Source organism: Muscardinus avellanarius (genome assembly GCF_963383645.1).
Source record: "Muscardinus avellanarius genome assembly, chromosome: 15".
Lineage (NCBI taxonomy): Eukaryota > Metazoa > Chordata > Mammalia > Rodentia > Gliridae > Muscardinus > Muscardinus avellanarius.
Genome location: NC_137801.1, coordinates 65,782,542 through 65,809,781, shown reverse-complemented (window position 1 = coordinate 65,809,781; position 27,240 = coordinate 65,782,542). Strand labels below are relative to the sequence as shown.

At 52.4% G+C, this 27,240-nt stretch overlaps 2 protein-coding genes across 2 annotated transcripts in view; both read right to left on the bottom strand.

Moving 5' to 3' along the window:
- Positions 1-11,992, bottom strand: part of ATP6V1B1 (ATPase H+ transporting V1 subunit B1) — a gene marked incomplete at both ends in the record, with an annotated part of 29,153 nt that extends 17,161 nt beyond the window's left edge. Inside the window, 2 exons of the mRNA XM_080711839.1 lie at positions 4,380-4,435; positions 11,875-11,992. Coding sequence (XP_080567965.1) covers positions 4,380-4,435; positions 11,875-11,992 — 174 coding nt within the window. The remainder of the gene's footprint in view (positions 1-4,379; positions 4,436-11,874) is intronic.
- A 2,371-nt stretch (positions 11,993-14,363) lies between these two features.
- Positions 14,364-27,240, bottom strand: part of VAX2 (ventral anterior homeobox 2) — a gene marked incomplete at both ends in the record, with an annotated part of 29,883 nt that continues 17,006 nt past the window's right edge. The window contains 2 exons of the mRNA XM_080711005.1: positions 14,364-14,807; positions 22,959-23,146. Of these exons, the coding sequence (XP_080567131.1) occupies positions 14,364-14,807; positions 22,959-23,146 (632 nt within the window). The remainder of the gene's footprint in view (positions 14,808-22,958; positions 23,147-27,240) is intronic.

Here is a 27,240-nt window from a genome sequence, read left to right as displayed (position 1 = left end):
ATAAATAAATAAATAAATAAATAAATAAAAAAAATAGCAATAGCAGAGATTATGGTCAGACAAGAAAAACTGTCAGGCCCATCACATCTGGGTCATCACATCATGCGTGACATGGTAGGTGAGCGTCTGAAGTCCTTTAGGAAAAGGATCCCTCTGTATGTGTGGGGCCTGTTTCCTGGAAAGCAGGAGGACTTTATAAGCAGTCAGAACAGTGGGTGGAGGGACAGAATTCCAGGGTGCAACAGTCCAAGGAGCCGTTGGACCTCAGAGTGGGGATGTTCTAGTGCAACTCACCCCCATGCTGGAGCGTCCACTGAGTTCTCAGCCAGCAAGGGGCCAGGCCCGCGAGAGCTGCTGAGGACACAGTGAGGACTGGAAAGTTCTGAGCAGCCTGCCAGGACTCACGCAAGGGAGTGCTGGAGCCCAAGGTCTCTCCTGCCGAGGAAGGCCTGGGTGATGTGGGAACTCCTCTCTGGAAATGGGCTTCTGGGCTCATGCACAGTCTTTTGAAAGCAGACACAGATGCTTGGGATCGAGATTGCTGGATAAGGTGGTTGCTTACTCCAAGTAAACGGAAATAAGGACTGGTGCGAATCGTGGGACACGGAACGGGAGAGCCTCTAGAGCAGCGGTTCTCAGCGTGTGGTCCCCGGAGCAGCAGTAGGAGCACTGCTTGGCAACTTGTTGGAAGGGCAGATTCCTGGGCCCCACCCCAGACCTGCTGCGCCAGAACTTGGGGTGGAGCCCAGCAGCCTGTATGAGCAAGCCCTCCAGAGGACTCCCATGCACTGAGAGCCACTGCTCTAGAGAGACCTCTCTAAAACACCCCGTGCAGGAGAATGTCAGCTATCCAGACTCCTCTCTAATGCTTGCGGTGACTTATGTGTGAGTTTGAGTGTGAATATATGTGTTAGCATATGAGTGTGTGTGTGTGAATGTGCAAATCTCTGAGCTACTGAGAAAGTATACGAATGTGTGTGGGCTTGTGTGAGTGATTTTGTGAGATCAGGGCTGGAGATGTGGATGTCACAGGATCTAAGACGGTCAATTTCACACTCTACAGGTCAGAGATTTAGCTTTGTCTAGACAACAGACCCTGGAAAATCTGATGAAACTCCCTCCAGGAAAACACTTAGGTGCATACGTATAAACCTTCAACGGTTGTGTACATTTTTTTTTTCTGGTACTGGGGATTGAACCCAGGGCCTTGCACATGCTAAGCAAGCTCTCTGCCACTGAACCATACTCCCATCCTGGTTGCATATGATTTTGAGAATCTTATTTCCTGAGCTAAAAACCTCCAGCCTACACAAAATTTTTTTCCCAACACGTTTTTCCATTTGAGAATGGAAGCAGGAGTAAGTGTGTGATTCAATACAGGCAGTAGGTGGCGCTGTGGAGACAGAACGGCGGCATAGGTCTCTCTGGAAGAGGAAAAGTGGGGTGGGCGGCGAAGAGAGGTGCAATGGAGTGTCTTCCCCTTCTCCTGGGATTATGAAGCTATACACCACAGTTTCCTTTTCTTCCTCCACAAGGATACTTCCCTCTAGGTGCCTCCAGCACCTAGTTATTTTGCTCTGTTGGAGTTACAGTTGTATCCAGTAAGAGCTTGGATTTCCTGGGGTGGAGAGTGGGGGAAAATGTCTTCATAGGTCCTGACTCTCCACACTGCCGGGGTCCCCTGTAGACTGAGAGGTGCAGCGGAGCATGTGGGCAGGACAGGGGGGTAGGGGGTATTGCAACTGTTTAATCAGTTAGCATTGCTAATAGGGCTGAGCTATTGCTGGCTGTTCTGGGGGAGGAGAATAATAAAAATACATTTTTCTCATGTGATCCTCATACCACCCTGTCATCGTTTAATAGATGAGAGAACCAGGGATTATAATCCTGGAGAGATAGTTCTCAAACTTGGAAGGCTTGTGAAAACAGACTTCTGGGTCCCAATCCAATAATTTTTATTTTGTCAGTCTGAGGTAGGGCTCAAAAAATTATATTTTCAGAAAGTTCCTAGGTGGTGTTGAAGCTTTTGACCAGGATTAACAGGGAGCTGAGATTAAATATAAGGAGTCATAATTATACATTTAAAATAGCGAGAGCAGAAGAGCATGGAGGCCCCAACACATGGAATATTAACATTGGAGAAGGTGGAAATGCTAACTATTGATTTAATTATTATACATTATGTAATGCATCAAATTATAATACTGTGCATCATAAGGACACATATAGCAATATATGTTTACAAATGCATATGTTTTTCTTTATTTTATTTTATTTGTGTGTGTGTGTGTTACTGGGGATGGAACCCAGAGGCTTTCTACCTTCGAGTTACACTCCCAGACCTGTTTTCTCTTTTACTTGGAAACAGGGTCTCACTAAGTTGCTGAGAGCCTCACTCAGTAGCTGAGGCTGGCTTCGAACCTGTGCGATCCTCCTGTCTCAGCCTCCCAAGCACTGGTATTACAAGCGTGCGCCACCACGCCCAGCTCTTTATTTTCCTTGTGGTACTGGGGGTGGAACCCACGGGCTTTTCTACCTCTGGGCTATACTCCCAGACCTACTTTATACTTTACTTGAAAACAGGGTCTCACTAAGTTGCTGAGAGCCTCACTAAGTAGCTGAGGCTGGCTCTGAACCTGTGCAATACTTCTGTCTCAGCCTCCCAAGCGCTGGGATTATAAGCATGAGCCACCACACTGGGCTATATATGTTCCAAGTGCTGTAGTGCATGCCTGTAATTCCAGCTTCTCAGGAGGCTGAGATAGGAAGTTCACAAGTTCGAGGTCAACCTGGGCAACTTAGACATACTTTGCCTCAATTTTTTTTTTTTCTGGCATTGGGGATAGAGCCCAGCAGCATTGGACCTCTGAGCTACACCCCTAGACTTACTTTTTATTCTTTATTTTGAAACAGGGTCTCACTAAGTTGCAGAGGGCCTTACTAAGTAGCTGAGGCTGGCCACAAACCTGGATCCTTCTGTTTCAAGCCTCCCAAGTACCGGGATTGCAAGTGTGCGCCACCATGCCCGGCTACCTTGTCTCAATTTTTAAAAAGGGCCATGGATGTAGCTCAGTGGTAGAGTGTCTGGATTTACTCTCAGGTGAAAGAACAAAACAAAACAAAACACCCAGCAAATTAAGTGCTATTTGTTCACACAGGAACAGAATCATCTTTGTCTTTTAAAATCATTATTACAGCAGTTTGGATATAAACACCAAGTCATGTTCCTTATCACCATTTAAATACTAAAAATATTTCAAATGAGAAAAAACAAAAATTTAAAAGTCCAATCTTAGACTCCCTGACCACAGTGTGCACACACACTTAACCCCTCGGCCACACTTCCTCCAGGACATTCCCCGCACAGTGGACCAATGATGGCCATCTGAACTTGGAATCTGTATTCTAGTGGGTTTGGTATATAGTTGGCTCAGGCCTTGACAAGTCTATATCTACCTACAAACACTTATTCATTCTTGTATTTATTTGTTCATTTCACTGATTTACTCAACTTTCCTTTCAATAAATGTATACTTAAGACTGATTTAAGTCTTAAGTAGTAAAGACTTAGTAAGATCTTCTAAGTATAGTAGAGGTCCTCTGTTGGGCTCCTGTAAAATGGTGCACGAGCCCGAGAGGAGGGGGCGTGTGCTGTGGGGGAGGGGCTGGGAGGAGACATGTGACCCCATCAGGACCCAGCGCCCTGAGGGTTGCTGTTCAGGACCAGAGGGGCCAAGGGTGCCATCCAGGCTTCTAGTTTGCTCAGCTTCAGGGTGGGGGGCAATGGTGGCTAGAGGACTGGAACTGATAGTGGAGAAAGGACAGCAGAGTGACCATATTACATCTCTGTTTATGACTCTGACCCCAGGACTTAAAATGATGCCAGTTCCTACAGATGTGATGCAAAACACCTCACACCCCATGTCCCTCCTGGGGCCTCACTCCCTCCAGGTGGCCAGTTCTGATACGGAGGTAGTCCAGAGGTTTTTGGAAACCGTCAAGCTCCTGGGGAATGGTAGGTGGTGTGCACGGGCTGCCTCCTGCTCCTCCCAGAGAGAGCAGCAGGTGGAGAGTCCCGCCTTGGAGGTTAGGCATCACAGGGCACCTCATGAAGACGCAGGTACCATGCCCCAGATCCACCAACCCATCACTGGCAGAAGCAGGTTCCCCAAGCCCAGAGCCAAGGTTTTCCCAGCCCCACCGACAGGCAGGAAGGGGAAGCATCGGGTACCTGGTGACTTGAGTAGAGAAACAGAAGTGGAGTGGGGGATGAGGGTTAGAAAGAAACAAGCAGGAGAGGGGAATTTAAAATAAATTCCATGAGGGGGAGAGAGCACTGGGATTTGGGCTCAAGGCCTAAAGATGTAGAGCAATCTTACCTTGACCTGGTCCAGTACTACCAGGGGTCCATTGACGCTGCACACGGTCCTGTAAGCTGGGGGAGGAGCAGGAGGCGGGTGAGGGTCTAGCCTTCATCCCCCCCACATGTCCTCTGCCTCTAGGACACACACACACACACACACACACACACACACACACACACACACACACACACTGTCTTCCTCATGCTGCCCCACCTCCTCCCCAGCCTGGGCCATCAGGGTCATTAGCTGTGACAGGGCCAGCCACCATTGCTGTAAGGGTCATGCCCCTGCCCGCAGGGCCCCTGCTGGCTTGGACACCTGCAGGAGGCTGGGGCTGGGGGAGGGCAGGCGGGCAGAGGCCTCCTGGGAGTCCTCTAGGCCTTGCGGAGGGGGAGTACCTTCCCTTCCCCTTGGGCCCCACCCTCAGCTCCACTGTTCCCTCCTCTGACTTACAACATTTTTCAAAAGCTTCTGCCTCCAGCTGTGGCTGAGAAGTGCCCTCCGCCGCCCCTCCCCAGGCCACATGGCCCACGTTCACCCCATACTGACAGCTCTGAGGGCTGCTGCAGGTTTCCTTGAGAGAAACAGAACAGAGCCTCTGCTCTCCCAAGGCCCCCGTGAGGGCCTGCCCAGGAGGACCCTGCTGCACTGGGTGCTCTGTGGAGGTGGGGGCGAGGTAAAGGAGGAAGAGAAATATTCACAGCTGGAAAGCCCATAAACGGGACCTGAGTTCAACTAGCAAGATGGGATTATCTTAGATACCCAGAAACCCTTCCTAACTCCAGGGTCAGGATGGAGGGAGCGTTGCACTGGCAACCAGGAGCCCTGGCATTGGTCCTCCCGGGGCTGGCTGGGGCCCCCGGGAGAGCCTCTTGCCTGTGGCGATGGGATGCCATTGCCCTTCTCTGGGGCCCTGCGTGACACCAGAGACACCACCTAGAAAGAACTTGGCCAGGCAAATGGGCAGGTGCCGGCCAGTCACAGGCTGGTGGGTCTCGGAAGAGAGGCCAAGGAGATGTGGTCCAGAAGTGACAATGGCCCAGGACCCAGGGTACACAGGAGACACAGCGGCTTCCCAGCAGCCCACTGGCTCTCTTACACCTGCTCCTGGACAAGCAGGGCCCCAGCCACCGAGCACCAAGGGAAACCGGAAGCCCCTCGCCCAAGCCCTGTCCAGCCTGGGCTTCTGGGGGCAAATCCTTTGTGTCAGCTCTGGACTCCTTTAACCAGGATGCAGACTGGGCAGGATAAGGATGTCTGCAAAACTCAAGGCCTCAAGGAGAGCACTGGAAGATAAATTCTGCTGGGCTTTGGGCTGGAGCAGGACTCCCTCACTCCTTCCTCGGATTCCCACGAAGAAGGCCCATCTTCCCTGTTAGGCAGTTCCTGCTCCCCCTGCACCAAGACAGACCCTAGAGACAACCGAAGGGCAGCACCTCCACCCTCGGTGCTCTCCCGCAAGCCAGCTCTGGGGAGTTCCATGTTCATCTCTTTTTGTTTGTATGTTTTTGTTTGAACTGGGGATTGAGCCCAGGGACACTGTACCTCTTAGTTATACTCCAAGTCTTAACTTTATTTTATTTTTTGCGGGTCTGGGGATGGAACCCAGGGACATTTGACCTCTGAGCTACAACCCCTGCCCTATTTTTTATTCTTTGTTTTGAAACAGGGTCTCATGAAGTTGCAGAGGGCCTCACTAAGTAGCTGAGGTTGTCTGTGAACCGCGATCCTCCTGTCTCAGCCTCCCAAATGCTGGGATTACACCACCACGCCCGGCTTAACTTTATTTTGAAACAGAGTCTTGCTAAGTTGCTGAGGGCCTCACTAAGTTGCTGAGGCTGACCTCAAACTTGTGATCTTCCTGCCTCAGCCCCCCACCAAATACTGGTGATTTTCTCTCAAGAAACCCCCGTTTCACTGGGACTACAGGCGTGTGCACCACCATGCACGGCTGGCTTTCCCTTTTTAATTTAATTTTACTGTGTGTGTGTGTGTGTGTGTGTGTGTGTGTGTGTGTGTGTGTGTGTTGCTGGTAATTGAATCCAGAGGCATTCCACCTCCAAGGTATACCCCCAGCCCACCAGTTTTATTTCTTATTTGGAAAGAGGGTCTCACTAAGTTTCTGAAAGCCTCACTAAATTGCTGAGGCTGGTTTTGAACCTGTGGTCCTCCTGTTTCAGCCTCCCAAATACTGGTATTACAAGCATCCGCCACCTTGCCCGGCTGGGTTTCTCATTTTCAAAGCTATTCCCTCAGCTCCCATCGCTCTCCAGCTCCTGCTCTCCAAACAAGGTCTCCAGTGAGAGTCTCCTCCCTTCCCTGCCTGCCGCCCTCTCTGTTTGTTCTGCCTTCCATGGGTGTTCCTCTCCTGGACACCTCTGGATTGAAATGTGTGTTTTTTTTGTTTTTTTGTTTTTGTTTTTGTTTTTTGTTTTTTTTTTTTTTGGTGGTACTGGGGTTCCCGGAAGCCCTTCTACCTCCGGGCTACACTCCCAGACCTATTTTATATTTTTGAAACAGGGTCTTACAAGCGTGCGCCACCACGCCCGGCTTGAAATGTGTTTTGAGTGAATTAGCTGGCTCCATCATTTCGGTATGTCCCACATCACACCCACCATGTGCCCCTCACGCCTTCCCACGCCCTAGGTCAAATGGGGTCACACCCCTAGCTCTTGCCGGCTCCCTGTGAGATGGGGTGGAAGAGAGGTGAATGCCTGTGCCACGGGGGGGGGGTAGTGGGCAGAGTGAGACCCTTAAAGTGGGAGGGTCGGGGACCAGGCTGGGGCATCATATTTAGCACCAGGAAAAAAGTCCTGGGGCCGGGCGTGGTGGCGCACGCTTGTAATCCCCGCGCTTGGGAGGCAGAGACAGGAAGATGGCGCAGGTTCAAAGCCAGCCGCGCTGGCTTAAGAGACCCTGTTTCCACATTAAAAAAAAAAAGTATAAAAATAGGTCTGGGAGTGTAACCCGTGGGAGTGTAGCCAGAGGTAGAAGGGCTTCCAGGAACCCCAGTACCACCAAAAAAAAAAAAAAAAAAAAAGTCCTGGGAATAACTGTGCCCCATCCTGTGCCCACGGGTGATGAAACCACCTGTGTTAGGATGGGAGTGTGAGCCCAGCCAGAGCTGGAGGGGGAAATAGATTGCTCCACCCACCTCCAGACAGATTGGGGGCAGGGGAGGCCCACAGGAGAAAAGACCAGACTGCCACAGGGCTGAGCCAGGAGAAGGAAGCCCTGGACGCCCAGCAGGTGGGCTGGGAATGGGGAAGGTGTGAGGACCCCCAGGGGAAATCACTGCCAATTCTGCAGCCCTGGAGACAGGTCTTTCAACTTCTGTGATTCACAGCCCCCTACTTCACAGCCTCCATCACAGCAGGTCCCCAATAACCCTGACGTCCAGCAACTCTTCCTGCCTTGGGGGATGCCCTGGAAGATGGGGGGTTGGAGGAGCCATACCCCATCCTAAGGAGGAGGGGCTGCCACTAGCCAGCCCAGCCCTTGGACATCTGGCTTCTCCATTCTGCTCTGGGAGTCAGGGTAGGAGGTCCAGGCCATGGCGGCCCAGAGTTCATAGTGACCAGCTTGAGGCCTTTAAGTCCCTATCTTAGTGCACCAGGCTCACCCCCAAGTCATCCCCCAGGATCCACGTGTAGGATTCCCAAAGGGCTTGGAAGAAGCATCGCTCTGGAGCCCAAGTTATTACTGTAGACAGTCTGGACTGTCCACACCTGCAGGGTCTTGCCTTCCACTGCCCGCTGCAGTCCTCTGCCCTAAAACCTACAGACTGGAGCCTGGGGTGGAGAGAAGTCCTTAATTGCAGCTCTTCGGAGGCTGAGATAGGAGGATGGCAAGTGTGAGGACAGCCTCAGCAACCCAGTGAGACCCTGTTTTTAAACCAAAAAATTAAAAAAAGTTGCAAGGGTGGTGTAGCTCAGAGGTAGAATGTCCCTGGGTTCAACCCCCAGTACCATGGGGTGGGGGAAAAGGTCCTTGACTGGCAGCCCTTTTATCTGCCCATACCCCTATTCTGTGTGTGTCCATTGCTTGGAGAGGCAGGCTGAGGCCCAGGAACTCAGCTAGTTTCTGTTGGGCCACACCACAATTTATGCCAGCATCCTTCGGCACTCAAGGATTACGCCAGCATACGGCACTGGGGCTTGTTCCCCCTGACCCTGTGGAGGGACGGGGGCTGCCGGCTGCGGCGGTGGGCTGGCTCAGCTGACCTGCAGGGCACTGTCCCCTGCTGCTCGGCCCACCCTCTCCACTGTCCAGGCTGACACTCAGAGCTGCACTTTGGACCGCGGGCTGGAGAAGTGCCTCCCTACCCCCACCTCCCCGCCGGCTTCCTCGTCAAAGGCCCAGCGGGGCTCCCGCCCGCAGCACTAATTAGCGCCAGCCCAGCCACACCTGCAGCGTCCCCAGAGGGCTGAGGCGGGCACCCAAGCGTGAGGCCGGGGTGGGGGCAGGCCTGGGGCAGTAGGTCCCCACCTCCTCCCCATCTCTGCTGGAGGGATTGGGGAGGGCCGACTGAGGCTGGAGTCTGGGGGATTCTTAGAATCAGCCCAAGATCCTGCTGGGCGGGAATCCTCCATGTAACTTCCTCTCCTTTCAGTAGAGGAAACTGAGACTGTGCAAAGCCAGTGCTTAGAGCCCCCGGATGGTCTGACCTGGCTCCATCCCTCCCACCAGGCTGCCAGCCTGCCCTTCACAACCTCGCCCTAGGCTGTGCCCTCCTCCCCTCCTCCCCTTCTCCCCAGGGGCCAGATCAATGGAGAACCTAGGAGAACCAGCCTAGCTCCGAGGGGCAATGGGGACTCTCTTTCCCAAGCTGGATATTGCTGAGGTTTTCTCCTTATCCTGACCACCCTGCTCTTCCTTTCTGGCCTATTTTCTCCCTTAGCCACTGTCCTGAAGTTGCCCTTCCAGCCTCAGTCGGGATGAGCTCCCCTCCACCATCGGCCATCACAGCCAGGGGCCCCTGGTCCTACCCTAGCTCTCCTTCCGGGCTCGGTCTCTATAGAGTTCTCCAGCCTGGGAGAGTGCTTAGTTAGAGTCCTGGGGAGGGAGGCTAGGCCAGGGATTGGGGTAGAGAGGGAAAGCAAGCCTGCTGGTGGTAGCAGCTCTGGTAGGAGGGGGGTCCTCCAAAACCTATCTGTTTCTATGCCTGTCTGTCTGTCTCACCAGGAGAAATACCCCCCAGTTGCTCCAAAGGACGGAGGGAAATAGGAGACCCTGCATGTGCAGAAGCAGACAGAGGAATCCCAGACTGCCCTCAGGGAGGGTGGTGTCCCCTTGGCCTGTGGTGGTTTAGGTGCACGCTGTGGACACCCACGAGGTGCCACAAAGTGAGGGCACCAGCCACAACAGAGCACAGACGGTCTCCCTCACTGACCTTTGCTCTGGGCCAGCTGCGGGCTGTGCACATATTTGCCTGGGTAGGGAGTTCCTGCAAGAGTGGGGCCACTGTCACCCTGGGTCTCAGCCTGGGAAGGGCCTCCAGGGTGGTTGACTGTAAATAAGGAGCAGGTTGTGTTGGGGGGGGGCTGGCCGGAGGCTGCTCCCGACGGGGCAGTCCAGCCTGGGGGAGGCAGGTGCAGGGAAGTTGTACCTTCAGGACCCAGGCCACGGTGCCCTGCCTAGCAGAGCTGCTCTCCTGCGCCCACCATGGGGGGCACACGGGAGGGGCTGAGCTCTGGACCCAATGGGGCCTCGGTCACTGCTATTTCTGGGCTCTGGTGACCTCAGCTTTGGCCTAGGGAGAATCTGGACTCCTCTGTCTGTGCCCATCCTCCTCTCTACTGGCCTAGGGGGCCTCTCTGAGAAACCTGACCCCGCCTGACAGCCCTGACTTTTTCTCCAGACCTGGAATGCGCTCCACCCTCAGTTCTGTCTCAGGCCTCCCTGGGGCCCCCACACCCCAAGGCTCGGTTCTGGACCGCCTTGGGCTGCTTGACCTCAGCCTTCTCAGCCCCCCCCCCCCCTGCTCCGGCTGGCTGGCTGCGGGGAGGCGCAGGGAGCAGGTGCGGGTGCCAGACTCACTTCCTTTCACCCCACACAGGGTTAGGAACCTGTGCTCCTCCACTGGGGCGGGCCGGGCCGGTTTACTCCAGTGAGTTGCGCAGTCTGGGAAAGCCTGTCCTTAGTGACCTTGGACAAGGAGATTGTTGTGTGTGTGTGTGTGTGTGTGTGTGTGTGTGTGTGTGTGTGTGTGTTCCTTTGGTGCTCTGGGCCTTCCTAGGTTCTCTGCCCCGACATCTGGACTTGGCCCAACCCTGCAGAACAGGTCTCTGAGCCACATGCAGGTGTGAAACTTTTTTTTTTTTTTTTTGTGGTACCAGGAATGAAGCCCAGGGGCATTCTACCTCCGAGCTACACCCCCAGCCCTTTTTTTTAAAAATTATTTTTTATTTTTTTGCAGGTCTTTGGATGGAACCCAAGGGCATTCGGCCTCCGAGCTACATGCCCTGCTCTGTTTTTTTTTTTTTCTTCATTTTGAAATTGGGTCTCACTAAGTTGCAGAAGGTCTCACTAAATAGCTGACGCTGTCTGCGGAAACACGATCCTCCGGTCTCAGCCTCCCAAATGCTGGGATTACAAGCGTGCGCCACCACGCCCGTCTTTTTCTCTTTTATTTTGAAACAGGGTCTCATTGGATTTCAAATGGCCTCACTAAGTAGCTGAGGCCGTCCACAAACTCGTGATCCCCCTGTCTCAGCCTCCCAAATGCTGGGATTCCAACAAATGTGCGCTACTACGCCTGGCCCCTGTGAAACTTGAGTATACCCCAGCATGTGCGCACAGATACGCTCTACACCTGACCCTCACCCCAACTGTATACACATTTGCATACTGACACATGTATGACGTCGCCCTTGTGCACACACCGCATCCCAGCACTCACAGACCTAGTGTGTTATCCCCCCAATGTGTCACACATTTCCTCCCCTAAGCGAAGTTGAGTACTCACTCCTCCAGGCACAAGCCTGCACCCCCTAGGAGGTGCACCCAACCTGCACCCACTGCCAGACACACGGGGGCACCTAGTGCGTCCAGCTGAGAGCACTCAGGGGCTCTACATTGGCACAAGGGTCACTCGAGTGCACTTCAACCTGCACTTCCCGGGCTGAGTGTTCTGAAGCACGCACACACAAGCTCCCCCCCATATCTCTCTATCTCTCTCTCTCTCTCTCCTCTCTCCCTCCCTCCCTCCCTCCCTTACTCTCTCTGTCTTTCTTTCTCTCTCTGGACATAGTTTCTTGGGCAGGCCTGGGGATGACAGCTACTCCCCAGACGCCCCTCTGGGTTAGCCTGGGCTGTTCCTTCACTCCTCCACCTGCAGAGGTGACCCCTTCTGGCGCCTGCCTCACTTGGTGACTCCTGCTGAGACTCCTCTTCCCAGGTCTCAGTCCCCTTTTTCTGAGGCCAGAAGCAGGGCCTGGGGACCCAGCAGCCCACTCCGGCAGCCTGTCCCAGTTCCCCAGCCCAGCCTCATTGTGGGGCCCGTACTCACTGATTCGGGGGTGGGTGATGTAGTTCCGGGTGACCGCCTGCATATGCTCTCGGGCTGCGCCCAGGTTGTAGCCACTACCCGGGAGCCCCGCAGGCCTGCTGTCTACTTTCATGGCCATGACGTTCGCTTGGGAATCAGTGCCTGAAATGGCTGGTGGCAGCCCTAGACTGGAGGCCCAGCTGGAGCTGGAGCGAGCTGCCCAGCCAGCACCTGCAGCCACCCCTCCCCTCCTCCTCTCTCCTCCCACTCCTCCACTCCTCCCCTTGGTGGACTGTAAACAGGGAAGCCCAGGGCTCCAGCCCCAAGCTGTCCGGCTGTCCTGTGCAGGGCTGGGCAGGGAGGTGGCGGTCACCTGAGGACGGGAGGATGTGAGGGAGCGGAGGAGGACCACACCTTCCCTAGCCTTGGCTGCCCCTCCGCCCACAACCCGCAGTGAATGTGAGCACAGCTCCTCCCCTGGAACCGGGCTCCCACAGTCCCACGCCCCTCGCCACCTCTCTTCCTGCTCTCCTTCCCACGTCCACCCAGTTCTTGGCAGACTGCCCTCTCTTTGCCGTCCTCCCAACCTGCCCTCGCCCTGTCCCTCCTGCCTTGCCCACACCTAGGCATTTCTTCCCCCGCACAATCCCACCATCATCTTGTTGCAGCATCTACAGAGGACCATCTCTTGCCAGCTTCAAGGCCACCTCCCCTGGGTCCCCGGCATCCTGGATTCACCACACACCTTCCTTCCCTCTTTTATTGCTGCTGCTATGCTGTGAGCCCCAAGAGCTGAGCCAGTGTGTCTTCTATTGGATCTGGTGCCCTGAAGCCTTTCTGTCTCCTGCTGTTAAAAATGTCCTGAGAACCAGAGCGGGTTCCTGGGACCCAGACTCGCCTTCAGACCTTCTCCTCCAGGCTCCCATACAGTGGGCCGCCCGGACATTCTCAGGCCAGGACAGAAAGTACCAAGGGAGGCCATTCCTTATATTTCTAAACTGTGGGAATTGTAAACCAGGGAGTGCCCCCAGCCTGGCCTGGGTTCCACTCACAACCCTGGGGCTGCTTCCCAGGAGCCTTCCGTGTGTCCCCTGGGGCCAGCAGAGTGTAGCCCAAGGCTAGCCCAGCCCAAAGCCTGCCCGCCACTCCCCCGCACCCTTCCAGACTCAGGACTTCCTGCATTTCTAAGCACCTCCCAAACAATATCACTGGAAGGCAGAAGTGCAGTGGCTGGGGGTCCTCGTCTCCCAGCGCCCCATTCTGCCTATTTCACAGGGCAGCCATTTTTAAACAAAAGCGGCAGCTACATTCCCTGCAGACCTCGCAGACCAGGCAGACCAGAGCAGGCTGAGTCTTTCCTGCCCCCCTGGTCCAACTCTCACCCCTCATCGGCCTGCTGAGGACTCCTTTAGGGTCTCTGTCTATGAATTCTGCTGGGGACAGTGGGTGGCTGTGACTATAAAGGGGGCAGCAGGAGGGTGATCTTTGGGGTGATAGGAGCAGTTCTGTATCGCAATTGCATGGACGTCCCACAAACCTACCCAGGTGATGAAATGACAGGGAGCCATGTACACAGTACCAATGTTCATTTCTGGAATGATATGAAACTAGTTATGGAAGATCAACCATTGGGGGAAACTGGATGAAGGAATTCTCCGGCCCTATCTTTGTAACTTCCTGTAAATTTACAATTGTTGAAAAATAACAGTTAAATGAAAGTGCCTTAAGCAAAAATAATTTCTTTTTTAAAGTGCTTCATGCTGGGCATGGTGGTGCATGCTTGTAATCCCAATTTCTTGGGAGGCTTGAGACAGGAGGAGCTCTGGTTTATGGCAAACCTCAGCTACTTAGTGAGGTCCTGTTTCCAAAATAAAAGGAATAAAAATAGGGCTGGGGGTATAGTTTGGAGGTGGAATGCCCCTAGGTTGGATCCTCAGTACTGCCAAAAAAAAAAAAAAAAAAAAAGTACTTCCTGGGCCCCTCCCTCTCTCCACTCACCTTGCAGGGTTCACCCTCTTAAAGGACTTTACTGCTTTCCCCTTTCCAGGAGTGTCGGGTTTAAAAGGACTTGCTGGGGTGATTCATAACCAAATAAAGCACTGCTGTAGGTATCCAGGTCTTGGTGCAGCGGAGGGGGGAGCTCCCTGGGAGGGAGGGGTCCCGGGCTGTGGACTCACACTTATGGGTACCATGCCCTCCCCCTTGAGGTCCCCTGGCTCCTCCCCATTTCCCCTTGCAGTGAGGATAGGGAGGGAGGGAGCCAGGTGGTGCTGCGGGACTGTTTCCCTTCTTGTCTTTGTTTTCCTTTATTTCAGTGAGAGACGCACGCACACTGCACTCACACACACAAGCGGACCGGCGCCTTTCGGTCGAGTCTCTGAGCTGGGGCGCGGGGTGGGCCTGCGGCCGCCACCCCTCCTCTGGGGCCTGCTCGGTGCCGGCAGCCCGCCGGGGCTCAGGAGGCTGGGACAGTGCTGTGCTGGGGACTCAGTGTCGCGGGGGTGGGAGTCTTAAGTGCTAGCCTTCTTGCCGCCGCCGGGGCTGCCTACTTTCCGCTCTAGCCGGCTGTAGGGCTCGAAGGCGGAGGAGCCTAGTTCGTAGCCGGCGGGCAGGTCCAGGAGCGGGGCCATGGAGAAGCAGACTGCGGCGGCGGGCAGAGGGGGCGGCAGCGGGGAAGATGCTGAGGCGGGGGGCAGCGAGTGGAGGCGCGGGGACGAGTTCCTGGGGTCACCCATGGAGGTGCCCCTGTGGCCAGCAGGCAGGCCTGGCAGGCCCGGGGTGAGCGCCAGGAGGCTGGGGGCCCTGGGCACGGAGAGCAGCCGGCCCTGCTCCAGCAGCCGCAGGATGTTGGAGGTGGCCAAGGCCTCGGAGGCGGAGGAGGACGCCTGTTTCTCCAGGTCCCGGCTCTGGTCTTTCTTCTGCTTGGTGCGGCGGTTCTGGAACCAGACCTTCACCTTGGAGTGCAAGGGTGGAGAGGGGGCACCGGGAGGGGGAGGAGATGGCGAAGCAAAGTGGGGCAGGTGGGAGGAGAAGAGGGGAGGAAGTGTGTGGAGTGGATGGTGATGGTGGGGTGGGGCACAGGGTGTGTGGGGGGAAGAAGAGAGCATTGTCATTAGGGTCTTCCCACGGCCAGCCTGTGGGACCCTCAGCCCCAGACTATGGACACCCTCTCGTCGCTAAAATTCACTCTGCCCTCGGATGGAGAAACTGGCCTAGGATGGATTGGCAGGGGGAGGGTGGAATTTGAGGGTATCGTTGGAATATTATAGTTTCCATCTTAGCCTGCACACACTCTTTTTTTGTTGTTGTTGTTGTTTTGTTTTTGTGGTACTGGAGATGGAACCCAGAGGCATTCTACCTCTGAGCTATACCCCTAGCCCTGTTTTTTTATTCTTTATTTTGAAACTGGGTCTAAGTTGCAGAGGCCCTCACTAAGTAGTTGAGGTTGGCCACGAACCTGCAATCCTCCTGTCTCAGCCTCCCAAGTACTGGGATTACAAGCGTGCGCCACCATGCCTGGTGAGCGTGTGAATATTTTGAAACAGGGTCTTGTTAGGTTGCTGCGAGTCTCACTAAATTGCCAAGGCTAGTCTCAAACCTACAATCTTCCTGTCTCAGCCTCCCAAGTACTGGGGTTACAGGTACAGGCATGGGCCACTATGCCCTGCAACCCCTTGGCTTTGCAGAGTCCTCACCCCACAGGGAGGGGCATGGCCAGAGGAGGCCAAGCGGGCCATCAGAGACTGGGAGCCTGGAGCAGAGGCCAGGCTGAAGAAGATCCTAGCCCCGCCTCCAGCCTGGGTCTCTGGGTGCCCCTGGGTGCCCCTGGGACAGCGCACCCTAGCCCAGTCTGACCACTCCTATTTGACCTTTTCAGCAGGCATCTGTGTGCCAGCAGGAGGAGCAGGAACCATGGAGTGGAGGCTCTGAAGGAAGGGATGGGGGCCTGGGTGGGTCTCTCAAGTTTTTAGAGGACCTAAGAGGTCCAGCCACATCTGCAGCTCAGAGTGAAGGAGCCCAGAGAGGCTCAGAAGTCAGGCTCTGTTCTTGGGAAGCTGGGGGTCTGGAGGGAGGGGAGGGGCCCACCCACTCCCAGCAAACCCAGGCCAGTTAGGTACAGGGAGTGGCAGTTACAAGGGGTGTGGCAGCCGTGGAATGACAAAGCTTGAAGAAGGTACTCTCTGTCCACCCAGTCTTCCTGCAGCTCTGGGTGTAGACCTGGGTGTGGGCTGGCTCTGGGTTGGGGAGTCTCCTGGGCAAGTGGGTCCCGGAAGGAGAGAGGAGAAGGCAGAGGGCAGAGGGCGGTGGAGCGGGGGCTGGGACCTGGAGTGGCATTTATAGGCATGTGCAGGCTAGGTCAAGGATTCTCAACCTTGGCTGCACATGGGAATTAGGGGATATTCTTCTACATCCATCTGGCACCCATTCAATCAGAATCACTAGGGGCTGGGGCTAAGGCATGGATTGATGTTATTATTTTGTGGAACTGGGAATCGAGCCCAGGGACATTCTATGTCTGAGTTCCTGAGGCCTGTCTGTTTTGTTTTGTTGTGGTACTGGGGATGGAACCCAGGGGCATTCTACCTCCGAGTTACATCCCTAGCCCTATTTGTTATTCTTTATTTTGAAACAGGGTCTCACTGAGTTGTGGAGGGCCTCACTAAGTAGTAGCTGAGGCTGGCTGCGGAACCAAGATCCTCCTGTCTCGGCCTCCCAAATGCTGGGGTTACAAGCGTGCACCACCATGCCCGGCTTTTATTTTTATTTTGAAACAGGGTTTCACTAAGTTACCGCTCATTGGCCTCAAACTTGTGATCCTCTTGTCTCAGCATCTCAAGTACTGGAATTACAGGTGTGGGCCACTGTGCCCGACTATTGATATTCTTTAGAAACCTCTGTGGATTCTTATGCTCGGCACTGTGGCTGTTGCCAATTTCAAGGGTGTGAATGAGAAGATCTATGTCTTTAGTCCCCACCATCCCCTCCCCTGTGGTCCCTGGATCATAACGCCCAGCAAATATGGAACAAACTGAGGAGGAGGAGGCTTAGAGCCCTCTCCACCTGTCCCTCCTCCACCACCTCTTGTCATAGTTAAATCCAAAGTTATTGGTCCTTTGAGGCTCAGTCATACTCTTTCAGAAAGCCATCATTGGCTGGCCCCATGGGTGGCAGAGCCGAGCTCCTGTCTTGAAGTACGGAGTGCTTCCTAGAACATCCCTGCCCCTCATTTTCTCAGTGCTCTCGGGGGGATTGGTTCCTGATTGCCGCCTTGGTTCCTGCAACTCAGTGACTGCGTGGTGGCTTCACATCCTCTCCTCTTGCTGGGCCACACCGTGACCAAAGGCTGCGCACCAGGAAAGGACGCAGTTTTCAGGCCTGGAGAGGCGTTTTCTGGGAGGTTATCTATCATGCTCTTTGGGCTTCTGGTCAGTGTTAAATTTCAGGACTGGCTGGTTATTTGGAAATGATGCTAATCATGTAAAAGACTGCTTCCTGTGACCATGGACGCACACTGAATCTGACGACGAGAGTGCCTGGGTATCTAGGATGGCTCTGGGTTTTGTAACCCGCTCTAGGAAGGCGCCATCTATTCTGCTGTTCTGGAAGATGCCACCTGGGGCAGGGCTGAGGACAATTGCCAATGGGCTCGTGGTGTGTGTATGTGTGTGTGTGTGTGTGTGTGTGTGTGTGTGTGTGTGTTGACTGGGATTGAACCAAGGGGCATTCTACCTCCAAGCTACATTCCTAGCCTTTATTATTATTATTTTTGTTTTTGAAATAGGGCCTCACTAAGTTGCTGAGTCTTGCTACATTGCTGATGCTGTCCTCGAACCTGCCACCTTCCTGTCTCAGTCTCCCGAGTACTGGGATCATAGGTGTGTGCCACCATGACCGGCTTGGAGCAGCTCTTATCTAAGCTAGTTGGTGAACTCGTCAGTATCGGAACTTGGCAGTTTGTCCTGGCTTGGCTCTGCCAAAGTCCTCCGGGCCAGCGAGGGAGGGGACCCGAGCCAGCCTCTCACCTTTCCTTCCTCCGCAGACACGTCTTTTCTTACTTCCTGCTCTGACCCTGGTGCTCTGGTCATGCATTCATATAACACATAAATATCAAGCATCCGATACTTGCCAGGTGCTGAAAGAACAAAAGTAAATAAAACTCGATCTCAACTCACTTGGCTCTCAGACAGTAGCTGTGGGGAAATGGGCATGTTGGCAAGTGTCTTGGCAGACGCAGTGAACGATAGAGTGGAGAAGAACCGGAGGTCGGACAGCCCTGAATGCCGTTCCGGTTCTTTCTTTAACTAACTGGCTGGGTGACAGGGAGCAAGTTGCTTAACTTCTCGGAGCCTCTGCTTTCCCATCAGTAAACAGGGATCATAAGAATGCCTCTTTATAGGTTTCTTATGACTACATGGACCAGTAACCAGGAACATAGCAAAGGGCCTGGCAGAAATTGAAAGCTCTCATTTTTTTTCTTTTTCTTCTTCTGATAAGATCTTACTATGTTGCTCAGGCTGGCCTTGAACTCACAACCCTCCCATCCTAGTTCCCTGAGTAGCTGGGAGTAAAGGCATTCACCATGCCTGGCTAGAAATGGAATTTTTCCAGTGCTGGCATTCTGCTTTTGAGATACACTCCTGGCCCTATTTTGTATTTTTTATTTTTGAAACAGGGCCTTACTAAGTTGTGGAGGGCCTCACTAAGTTGCTGAGGCTAGCCATGAGCCTGTGATCCTCCTGTCTCAACCTCCCAAGTACTAATATTATAGGCATGTGCCACCATACCTGACTATTTTTATTTTTAGACAGGGTCTTGCTGAGTTACCCAGGCTGGCATCAAACTTGTGTATCACTTTGCCTGGCAATGTGTGTGTGTGTGTGTGTGTGTGTGTGTGTGTGTGTGTGTGCGCGCACATGTGCTAGGGATTGAATTCAGGAGCATTCTACATCCGAGCTACATCCACAGCCCTATTTTACTTTTTATTTTGAAATAGGGTTGTGGAGTTTTCCTTTGAAATCTGACTAGGACTAGGGCTGAAGGTGGCACAGGCATCTATTTTATTAAGAATCCTAGAGGGGCTGGGCCTGGTAGCGAACGCTTGTAATCCCCGCGCTTGGGAGGCAGAGACAGGAGGATCATGCAGGTTTGAAGCCAGCGCGCTGGCTTCAGAGACCCTGTTTCCAAATAAAAATATAAAAAATAGATCTGGGAGTGTAGCCCAGAGGTAGAAGGGCTTCCAGGAACCCCAGTACCAAAAACAAAACAAAAAAAGAATCCTAGAGGGGTTCTGCAAAGCATGCCTTGAGAAACACTGCCTTAATTAAACACTAAACTTTCTCTTTTCTTTCTTTCTTTCTTTCTTTCTTTCTTTCTTTCTTTCTTTCTTTCTTTCTTTCTTTCTTTCTTTTTTGTACTGAGGATTGAACCCAGGGACATTCTATCTCTGAGCTATATACCCCAGCCCTATATATATTTTATTTATTTATTTATTTATTTATTTATTTATTTATTTTTTTGCAGTACTGGGGATGGAACCCAGGGGCATTCTATCTCTGAGTCACACCCACCAGCCCTATATTTTATTCCTTTTTTTTTTTTTTTTTTTTTGCAGTACTGGGGATGGAACCCAGAGGTATTCTACCTGCAAGCTACACACTAAGCCCTATTTTTCACTCTTTATTTATTTATTTTTAAAAAATATTTGGTGGTACTGGGGTTCCTGGAAGCCCTTCTACCTCTGGGCTACACTCCCAGACCTATTTTATATTTTTATTTGGAAACAGAGTCTCTGAAGCCAGAGTGGCTGGCTTCGAACCTGCATGATCCTCCTGTCCCTGCCTCCCAAGCGCAGGGATTACAAGCGTGCGCCACCACGCTCGGCTTTTCACTCTTTATTTTGAAACAGGTTTTCACTAAGTTGCAGATGGCCTCACTCAGTAGCTAAGGCTGTCCTTGAATGGAGATCCCTTCTGTCTAAGCTTCCCAAGTACTGGGATTACAAGTGTGCACCACCATGCCTGGCTCCAACTTTCTCTTTAAAATAAAGCATGATGACCAAGTGTATCAGGTTTCTAAGAGCAAGGAGAACTGGAGGAAGCAGGACTATCCCTGTTCCCTGACTTGAGAAGTGTTTCATCCATGTCCCCCTGGGGGACCAGAATGGGTGGGGCTCTTCTGAGGGTTCAAGTGTGAGGTCCCATGAGGACTCCCTGGCCCCATGCCTCCACTGCTGCACAGCCCCAGGGTCTGGGCAGGTCCGCGGCGGAGGTCAGCTGTCTTGCTCACTGAGCCTGCATTGGGTGGAATGAAGCCATCAGTCTGTCTGGTGGGAGCAGAGGGAAGGGCCTTGCTGTTCTGCACACCTGGTTCTGCAGGTGGGCTTACTTAAATATATACATGACTCAATGTAATTGGGCCATATAGAGATTTGCGAAGAGTCTGGGAATGAAGGCAGGTCCTAGGCAAGCTCAGCGTTTTCTTTGCCTGTTAAAGAAAACCCACGCCTGGGCCTCCTGGTGTCCAGGGAAGGGGTAGCAGTACTGATTGGCTGCAGGTGGAGGAGAGGGCAGAGAGGAGCCAGTGCTCTGAGGGCGGTGGGCCACATCTTCAGTGGGACACTGGAGACCCTCTGAGAGCACCTGGCGCTAAAACTCTTGGTCCAAAACAACCCTCGCTTCCCGACTCCCAATCCCATCCGCACTATGGCTCCTCTTCCTGAATTTCCACAAGATCAGGTCTTCTTTTTTGTCTTTTTTTAAGTCTCTTCATAGTTGATGCCTTATCTGAGCTCACCAGAAGGAATCTTTTCCTTTCACCCAAAGAGTCCTGACCAAGACCCTCAGATAAATGAGAGAAAACCCAGCCCTTCCCCAAGATCTGACATGCTGCCTCCTGACCCTTCCACTTGGATCTTAAACTTCAGAAACACCCACTGCCCTGCTCCTTCACAATCCCTCAGCTGTATGAAGGGTTTTACCATTCGCCCAGGTGTTCAAGTCCAAACCACCTCCTCTCCCTCGCCCTGGGAATGCAACCCATGAGCGAGACCTAAGGCATTGCAGCTCCAAGTTGGGGTAGGTCCGAGAGCAGTCTGCCACCGCTGCTAATGCACCAAGTCGGAGCCCTAACCCAGTCCACTCACGGCCCCTGCGATCCACCCTCTGGATGCCGGCCAGCGGCTTCCAGAAAGTGCCGGTGGTCTGTGATGCTCTCCTTTCAAAGCCTTACGGTCAGCATGGTCTGCCCTGCCCTACCCTGCCCACCCGATTACCCTCTACTGCCAGCCACACTGGCCTTAGGCACCCCTATGCCAGAAGATTCCATGCCAGGTCCCACCCCCAGGTCTTCACAGTTACCCTCCTTGGCCTTGACTTCTCTTCTGGCTCCTCCTCTGGCCATCTCTTTCCTGGTGACGTCCATAAAAGCCTTCCCCCGAGTCTCTATGCCATTACCTCACTGCACATCCCTCCTAGCACTTAGCATTCTGCAGCGCTGTCTTTCCCTCCTAGGTGTTAAGCTGCGGGGGCAGGTGCTGGTCTAGGTTGTTCTCTCCTATGTCCCTGCTGTCTTAGAACAGCACCTGGGATATAGCAGGTGCTCAGCAAAGTTTTATTTTCTTTCTTCTTTGTGTGTGTGTGTGTGTGTGTGTGTGTGTGTGTGTGTGCGCGCGCGCGCGCTGGAATGAACCCTGGCCATTCTATCTCCAAGCTGTACCCCCAACCTTATTTTCTATGTATTATTTTGAATCAAGGTCTTGCTAAATTGCTGAGGGTTTCCCTTAGTTGGCGAGGCTGGTCTCAAACCTGCGATCTTCCTGTCTCAGCCTCCCAAGTAGCTGGGATTATCAGTGTAGGCCAGGGTGCCTGACTTCTGAGTTGTTCTTTGAGAAGCTCAAGGAAAGGGGCCCCAGTTACGAGAAGCCTAAAGGCGTCAGACTGCTCTATCCATATCCCTGCTCTGGGACTAATTAGCTGTATAAGCTTGGACATAACCTCCCCTCTTCTGTTAAGTGGAGGAAAAATGTTGATGGCTGCATCACATGTTTATTGGGGGTAATTAGTTAACTAACATATGCAGAGCACTTAGTGTCTGCCGTGTGTAAGTACTAAGTATTATCTATTATTATAGATTTAGTACCAGCTTGAAGTGTTTCTGTTCATATAGGGGAGGTGCTTTATTTATTTATTTATTTATTTATTTATTTATTTATTGCGGTACTGGGGACTGAACCCAGGGGCATTCTACCTCTGAGCTACACCCCCAGCCTATTTATTCTTTATTTTGAAACAGGGTCTTGCTAAGTTGTGGAGGGCATCACTAAGTTATTGAGGCTGGCTGCAAACCTGGGATCCTCCTGTCTCAGCCTCCTGAGTACTGGGATTACAAGCATGTGCCACCATGCCTGGCTGGGGTGATCCATTTATAAAAGTTTCTTCCTCAGGGTTAAACATACTATGGTTATAATGCCAGCGCTTCCTGGGCGGAGGGGGCCTTCAGACCCCATCCTCTGCACAAGAGGGCCGGAGTCACCCTAAGATGAAGGGAAAGGGGTGGAGGGTGGGAAAGGGCCCAGATGGGGAGGTGAGAGGTCCTCAGCCCAACTGTACTGTTTCCTCTCTCCCCAGGTCCTTTTTTTTCATTAGTTTGTTCTTTGAGACAAGCTCTTCCTATGTTGCCCAGGCTGGCCTTGAACTCCTAGGTTCAAGCTATCCTACTACCTCTGCCTCCTGAGTGGCTGGAGCTACTGGTTCACACCCCAGGTTCAGCCTCTCCCCAGCAAGCCAACCTCTCACCACCTCTTCTGGAAGCTCCTCTTCCCTGCCCTTCCCCCAAGCCGCTCGCTCCCTGCGTACTGAGCACGTCCCTCTGCTTGCTAGATCCCACCCAGGGGCCTAGCACTGGCAGGCCCCTGCTGCAGGCACTTACAAGCTGTCTCTTGTGGGTACTGCATTTGCTCTGGTTGGCCAGTAGCTCTGAGTCTCTTCCTGCATGCATGTCTGAGCTCCTCTAAAGTTGGGGGTCTCTGTAGTGACCCACAGCTGTATACTCCAGGGGAATTCCAGGGTGCTGGGACAGGAGCAGAGGGGCCTGGGTCCGTGTCGTACCTGGGTCTCAGAGAGGTTCAGCTGGCGGGCCAGCTCAGTGCGCTCGCGGCCCACCACGTACTGGCAGCGCTGGAACTCCATCTCCAGGCGGTAGAGCTGCTCTGCGGTGAAGGATGTGCGGGTGCGCTTGGGCCGGTCCAGGTCCAGGCCCTTGGGCAGGACGATTTCCCGGATGGTCCCCTTGGCGTCTGCAGGGGGCATGAAGGGAACCAGGTTAGTGCACTTGCTGACTATGGACAAGCATCCTGTTGAGAACCTCACGAGGAGCTCCTCTGACCTGAGCAGGCTGCGGGGCCCCTGACACGTTGCTCACCCTCCTTGGGCCCCGCTTCCTAACTACCTGGTGCACGTGTTGTAACTAATGGGAATGTACCTGTGAATGGAACTCCGTACAAATGTTAGGTCTATCTGGCTATCATGGCCTGATAGCTGAGCTCATGGCAACGTAAAGCTCGGAGCTCAGCTGGAGACCGCCCTGCAGGAACTGCCCGCACTCCACAATTGCAGGAGTGCCAGCCGCCTCCAGGGGGCGCGCACAGTTGGTTTTTGCAATGTAGCCTGACGGGTTAGCGGTGGAGCCTGCTCACAGAATAGCTGATACTTCTGCAATACTTACTCTGTGCCAGGCACCATCTCCAGCACTTTAACCCTCCCAGTGCCTCAGTGAAGTTGGAACCATTATTATCCCCATTTTACAGATGAGGTAAGGGAGGAATATGTTTTAAGTAATTTACTCAAGGTCACATAGACCGCGTGCTATAAATTCCAGAAACACCCTCATTTTACTTTATGAATATCCCCTTCGGGGTAATCTTTAATAGTTCAGTTCACGGGTTACAATGAAGAGATTTTGGACGTGGTTAAAAATGGAATCTTCTGAGCCGGGTGTGGTGGCGCACGCTTGTAATCCCAGAGTTTGGGAGGCTGAGACAGGAGGATCGCGCAGGTTCGAAGCCAGCCTCAGCTACTTAGTGAGGCTCTCAGCAACTTAGTGAGACCCTGTTTCCAAATAAAATATAAAATAAGTCTGGGAGTATAGCCTGGAGGTAGAAAGCCTCTGGGTTCCACCCCCAGTACCACCCCCCCCCCCAAAAAAAAGGAATCTTCTGGATGGGTGCATCATTCCCCTGGAGAACGTGTGAAAGGAGCTGCCCTGGGACTCAGTGCTACTTTTAAGATCCCTGTATAAATAGCCAGAAGTGGTAGCTCATGCCTATAATCCCAGCTATTTGGGAGGCGGAGGCAGGAGGATCACAGGTTTGAGGCTACTCTGGGCAACTTAGTGAGAGAATCTTGTCTCAAACTAAAACATAAAAAGGGCTGGGCATGAAGCTCGGTGGTAGAGCATCCCTGGGTTTAATCCCTGGTACCAATAAAAAAAAAAATCCCTACTCTGGAGGGAAACCTGAGCCTCCAGCCTCACCTCAACCCATGATCACCCTGCCTGGCTCCTGTGCCAGAGGGGGACAGGTCATCCCTCCAGGGTGCTGTGGGCTCGCAGAGGTCCCAGCTCACAGCTCCTGCCCCTGATCTCAGAGGTCCTTGAGCGCCTTCAAGTTCAGTCAGCCCCAGGGAGAAGCTGAGCCATGCTGGGGGACGCTCACTGCTCAGAGGTGTCCCCAACCCATCAAATAGACGAAGGCTCTGCTCTTGAAGTGCCACGGGAGCCACAGGCCTCTTGGGACAACTCAAGCTCCCCAGGTTCAGTTCTTTCCATATTTCAAAAAATAAGGTAATAGTTGAGGCCACATGGTGACTGGGTCGGTCTCCTTTGCTTGGGTCCTTCATTACCAATTGTGAGACCAGACTCAGAACGTCCTCACAATGGCCCCAGTGAATCCATCTCCACAGGCACTGGTGTATTGAAGTGTGTCCTAGGAGGCATGGGTAGGAGGAAGAGTACTGTCACCCCTGGAGCTAGAGGCTGCGTACCCCCCATACCTCACACACCTTTCCAGAGCCCACCTGAAGCTCCTGACCTGAGACCCTGACCATGAGGTCACACCATGCAGGCCCTCCCTTCCCTCTTCCTACAAAAGCTAAAGGCAGTGGTCAAGATCAGCCCTTTCTCTCGGGGGCACCATACACGCAAGGCAACCTCAGACTTGCCACCAGATACAAAAACACGGCACACAAATCACGTGGAAAGCTCTTTCACATCACTAGCCATTACGGAAAAGTGAATTAGGACCACGATGAGAAAAGCCTGTCAGAAAAGACAACTTAAAAAAGACCGAGAAGCTGGGCGTGGTGGCGCACGCTTGTAATCCCAGTGCTTGGGAGGCTGAGACCGGAGGATCGCGCGGATTCGAAGCCAGCCTCAGTTACTTAGTGAGGCTCTCAGCAACTTTGTGAGACCCTGTTTCCAAATAAAATATAAAACAGGTCTGGGAGTATAACCTGGAGGTAGAAAAGCCCCTGGGTTCTACCCTCAATACCACACACAAAAGAAAGAAAGAAGGAAAGAAAGAAAGAAAGAAAGAAAGAAAGAAAGAAAGAAAGACCAAGAACTGGCACACTACTGTAATCCCAGTAGCTGGGAGGCTGAGACAGGAGGATTGCATGTCCAGGGCCATCCTCAGCAACACTGGGAGACCCTGTTTCAAAATTTAAAAGGTGGCCGGGCGTGGTGGCGCACGCTTGTAATCCCCGCGCTTGGGAGGCGGAGACAGGAGGATCGCGCTGGTTTGGAGCCAGCCTCGCTGGCATAAGAGACCCTGTTTCCAAATTAAAAAATATAAAATAGGTCTGGGAGTATAGCCCGGCTATAGAAGGGCTTCCAAGAACCCCAGTACCACCAAAAAAAAAAAAAAAAAAAAAAAAAGAAAGAAATTTTTAAAGGTGGGGGTAGAGATATAGCTCAGAGGTAGATTTCACCTGGGTTCAACCTCCAGTAAACAACTTTAACAACAGAGAACCAAAGGCTAGGGAAGATGCAGAAAAAACTGGAACTCATACTTTGCTGGTGGGAAATGAGAAATGGTACAGCCACTAGTCTGGCAGTTCCTCCTCCTCCTCCTCTTCCTCCTCCTCCTCCTCCTCCTCCCTTTTGATTATGTGGATCACTAAATGTGATAAAACATCACAGAACTATATGCAAGAACACAAAAATGAGGAAGAGCTGTAGTCCAGTTAATTATATTATGCTCAAGTCAATTTTCTGGGTTTTGGTAATGTGCTAAGATTCCTAATAGATGTGTAAAATGCCCCCAATGGAACAAGCTAGATTGCGCGATGAATATGTCGAACCTCTCTTGAACTATTTTTAAAATTTCTGGTAACTCTATAATTAATTATTTCCTTCCTTCCTCCCTCCCTCCCTCCCTCTTTTTTTTCCCTTCCTTCCTTCCTTCCTTCCTTCCTTCCTTCCTTCCTTCCTTCCTTTTCTTTCTTCTTTTCCATACTGGGAATGGAACCCAGGGACATTGTACCTCTGAGCTACACCCTCAGCCCTATTATTTTAGTCTTTTTATTTTTGAAACAGGGTCTTGCTGAGTTGCAAAGGGCCTCGCTGAGTCGCTGAGGCTGTCCGTGAACCGTGATCCTCCAGTCTCCCGAGTGCTGGGATTACAAGCGTGTGCCACTACGCCTGGCTATAATTATTTCAAAATAAAAATTTAACAACAACAAAAACATGCCATGAAGCTAGAGTGATGGACTGCCATGAGACGGGCACGTTCCTTAGAGGAAATACTACTGTAGTGTTTCCCCATAGTACCTCTGCGTTTTGCCAAGATTGCTAAGACGATTTAAAATGTCACACTATATTTTTTGTTTCAACAGTTATGCACTTATTTTAATGTTTTCTAGAAGAAAATTTAAACCCATGATTATACATGCCTAGGATGAGGCTAAAGTATTTAATTTTAAAATGCATCATGCTAAAATGTTGAATAAATACATGAGATATGGATATAAATAACAGAAATGGGGATGGTGCTCGACTGACCACTGAGAAACAGAGGGCTGCACTGTTAGACACATGTATATATAGTGACTGAGTTTATTATTTATTTATTTGGTGGTACTGGGGGTGGAACCCAGGGGCTTTCTACCTCCGGGCTATACACCCATACCTATTTTTTATATTTTATTTGGAAACAGAGTCTCACTAAGTTGCTGAGAGCCTCACTAAGTAGCTGAGGCTGGCTTTGAACCTGTGCGATCTTCCTGTCTCAGCCTCCCGAGCGCGGGGATTACAAGCGTGCGCCACCACGCCCGGCTGTGCCTGGGTTTATGATACAGGGCATTCTGAGTGGGGACAGGGAATGCTAGTTGGTAA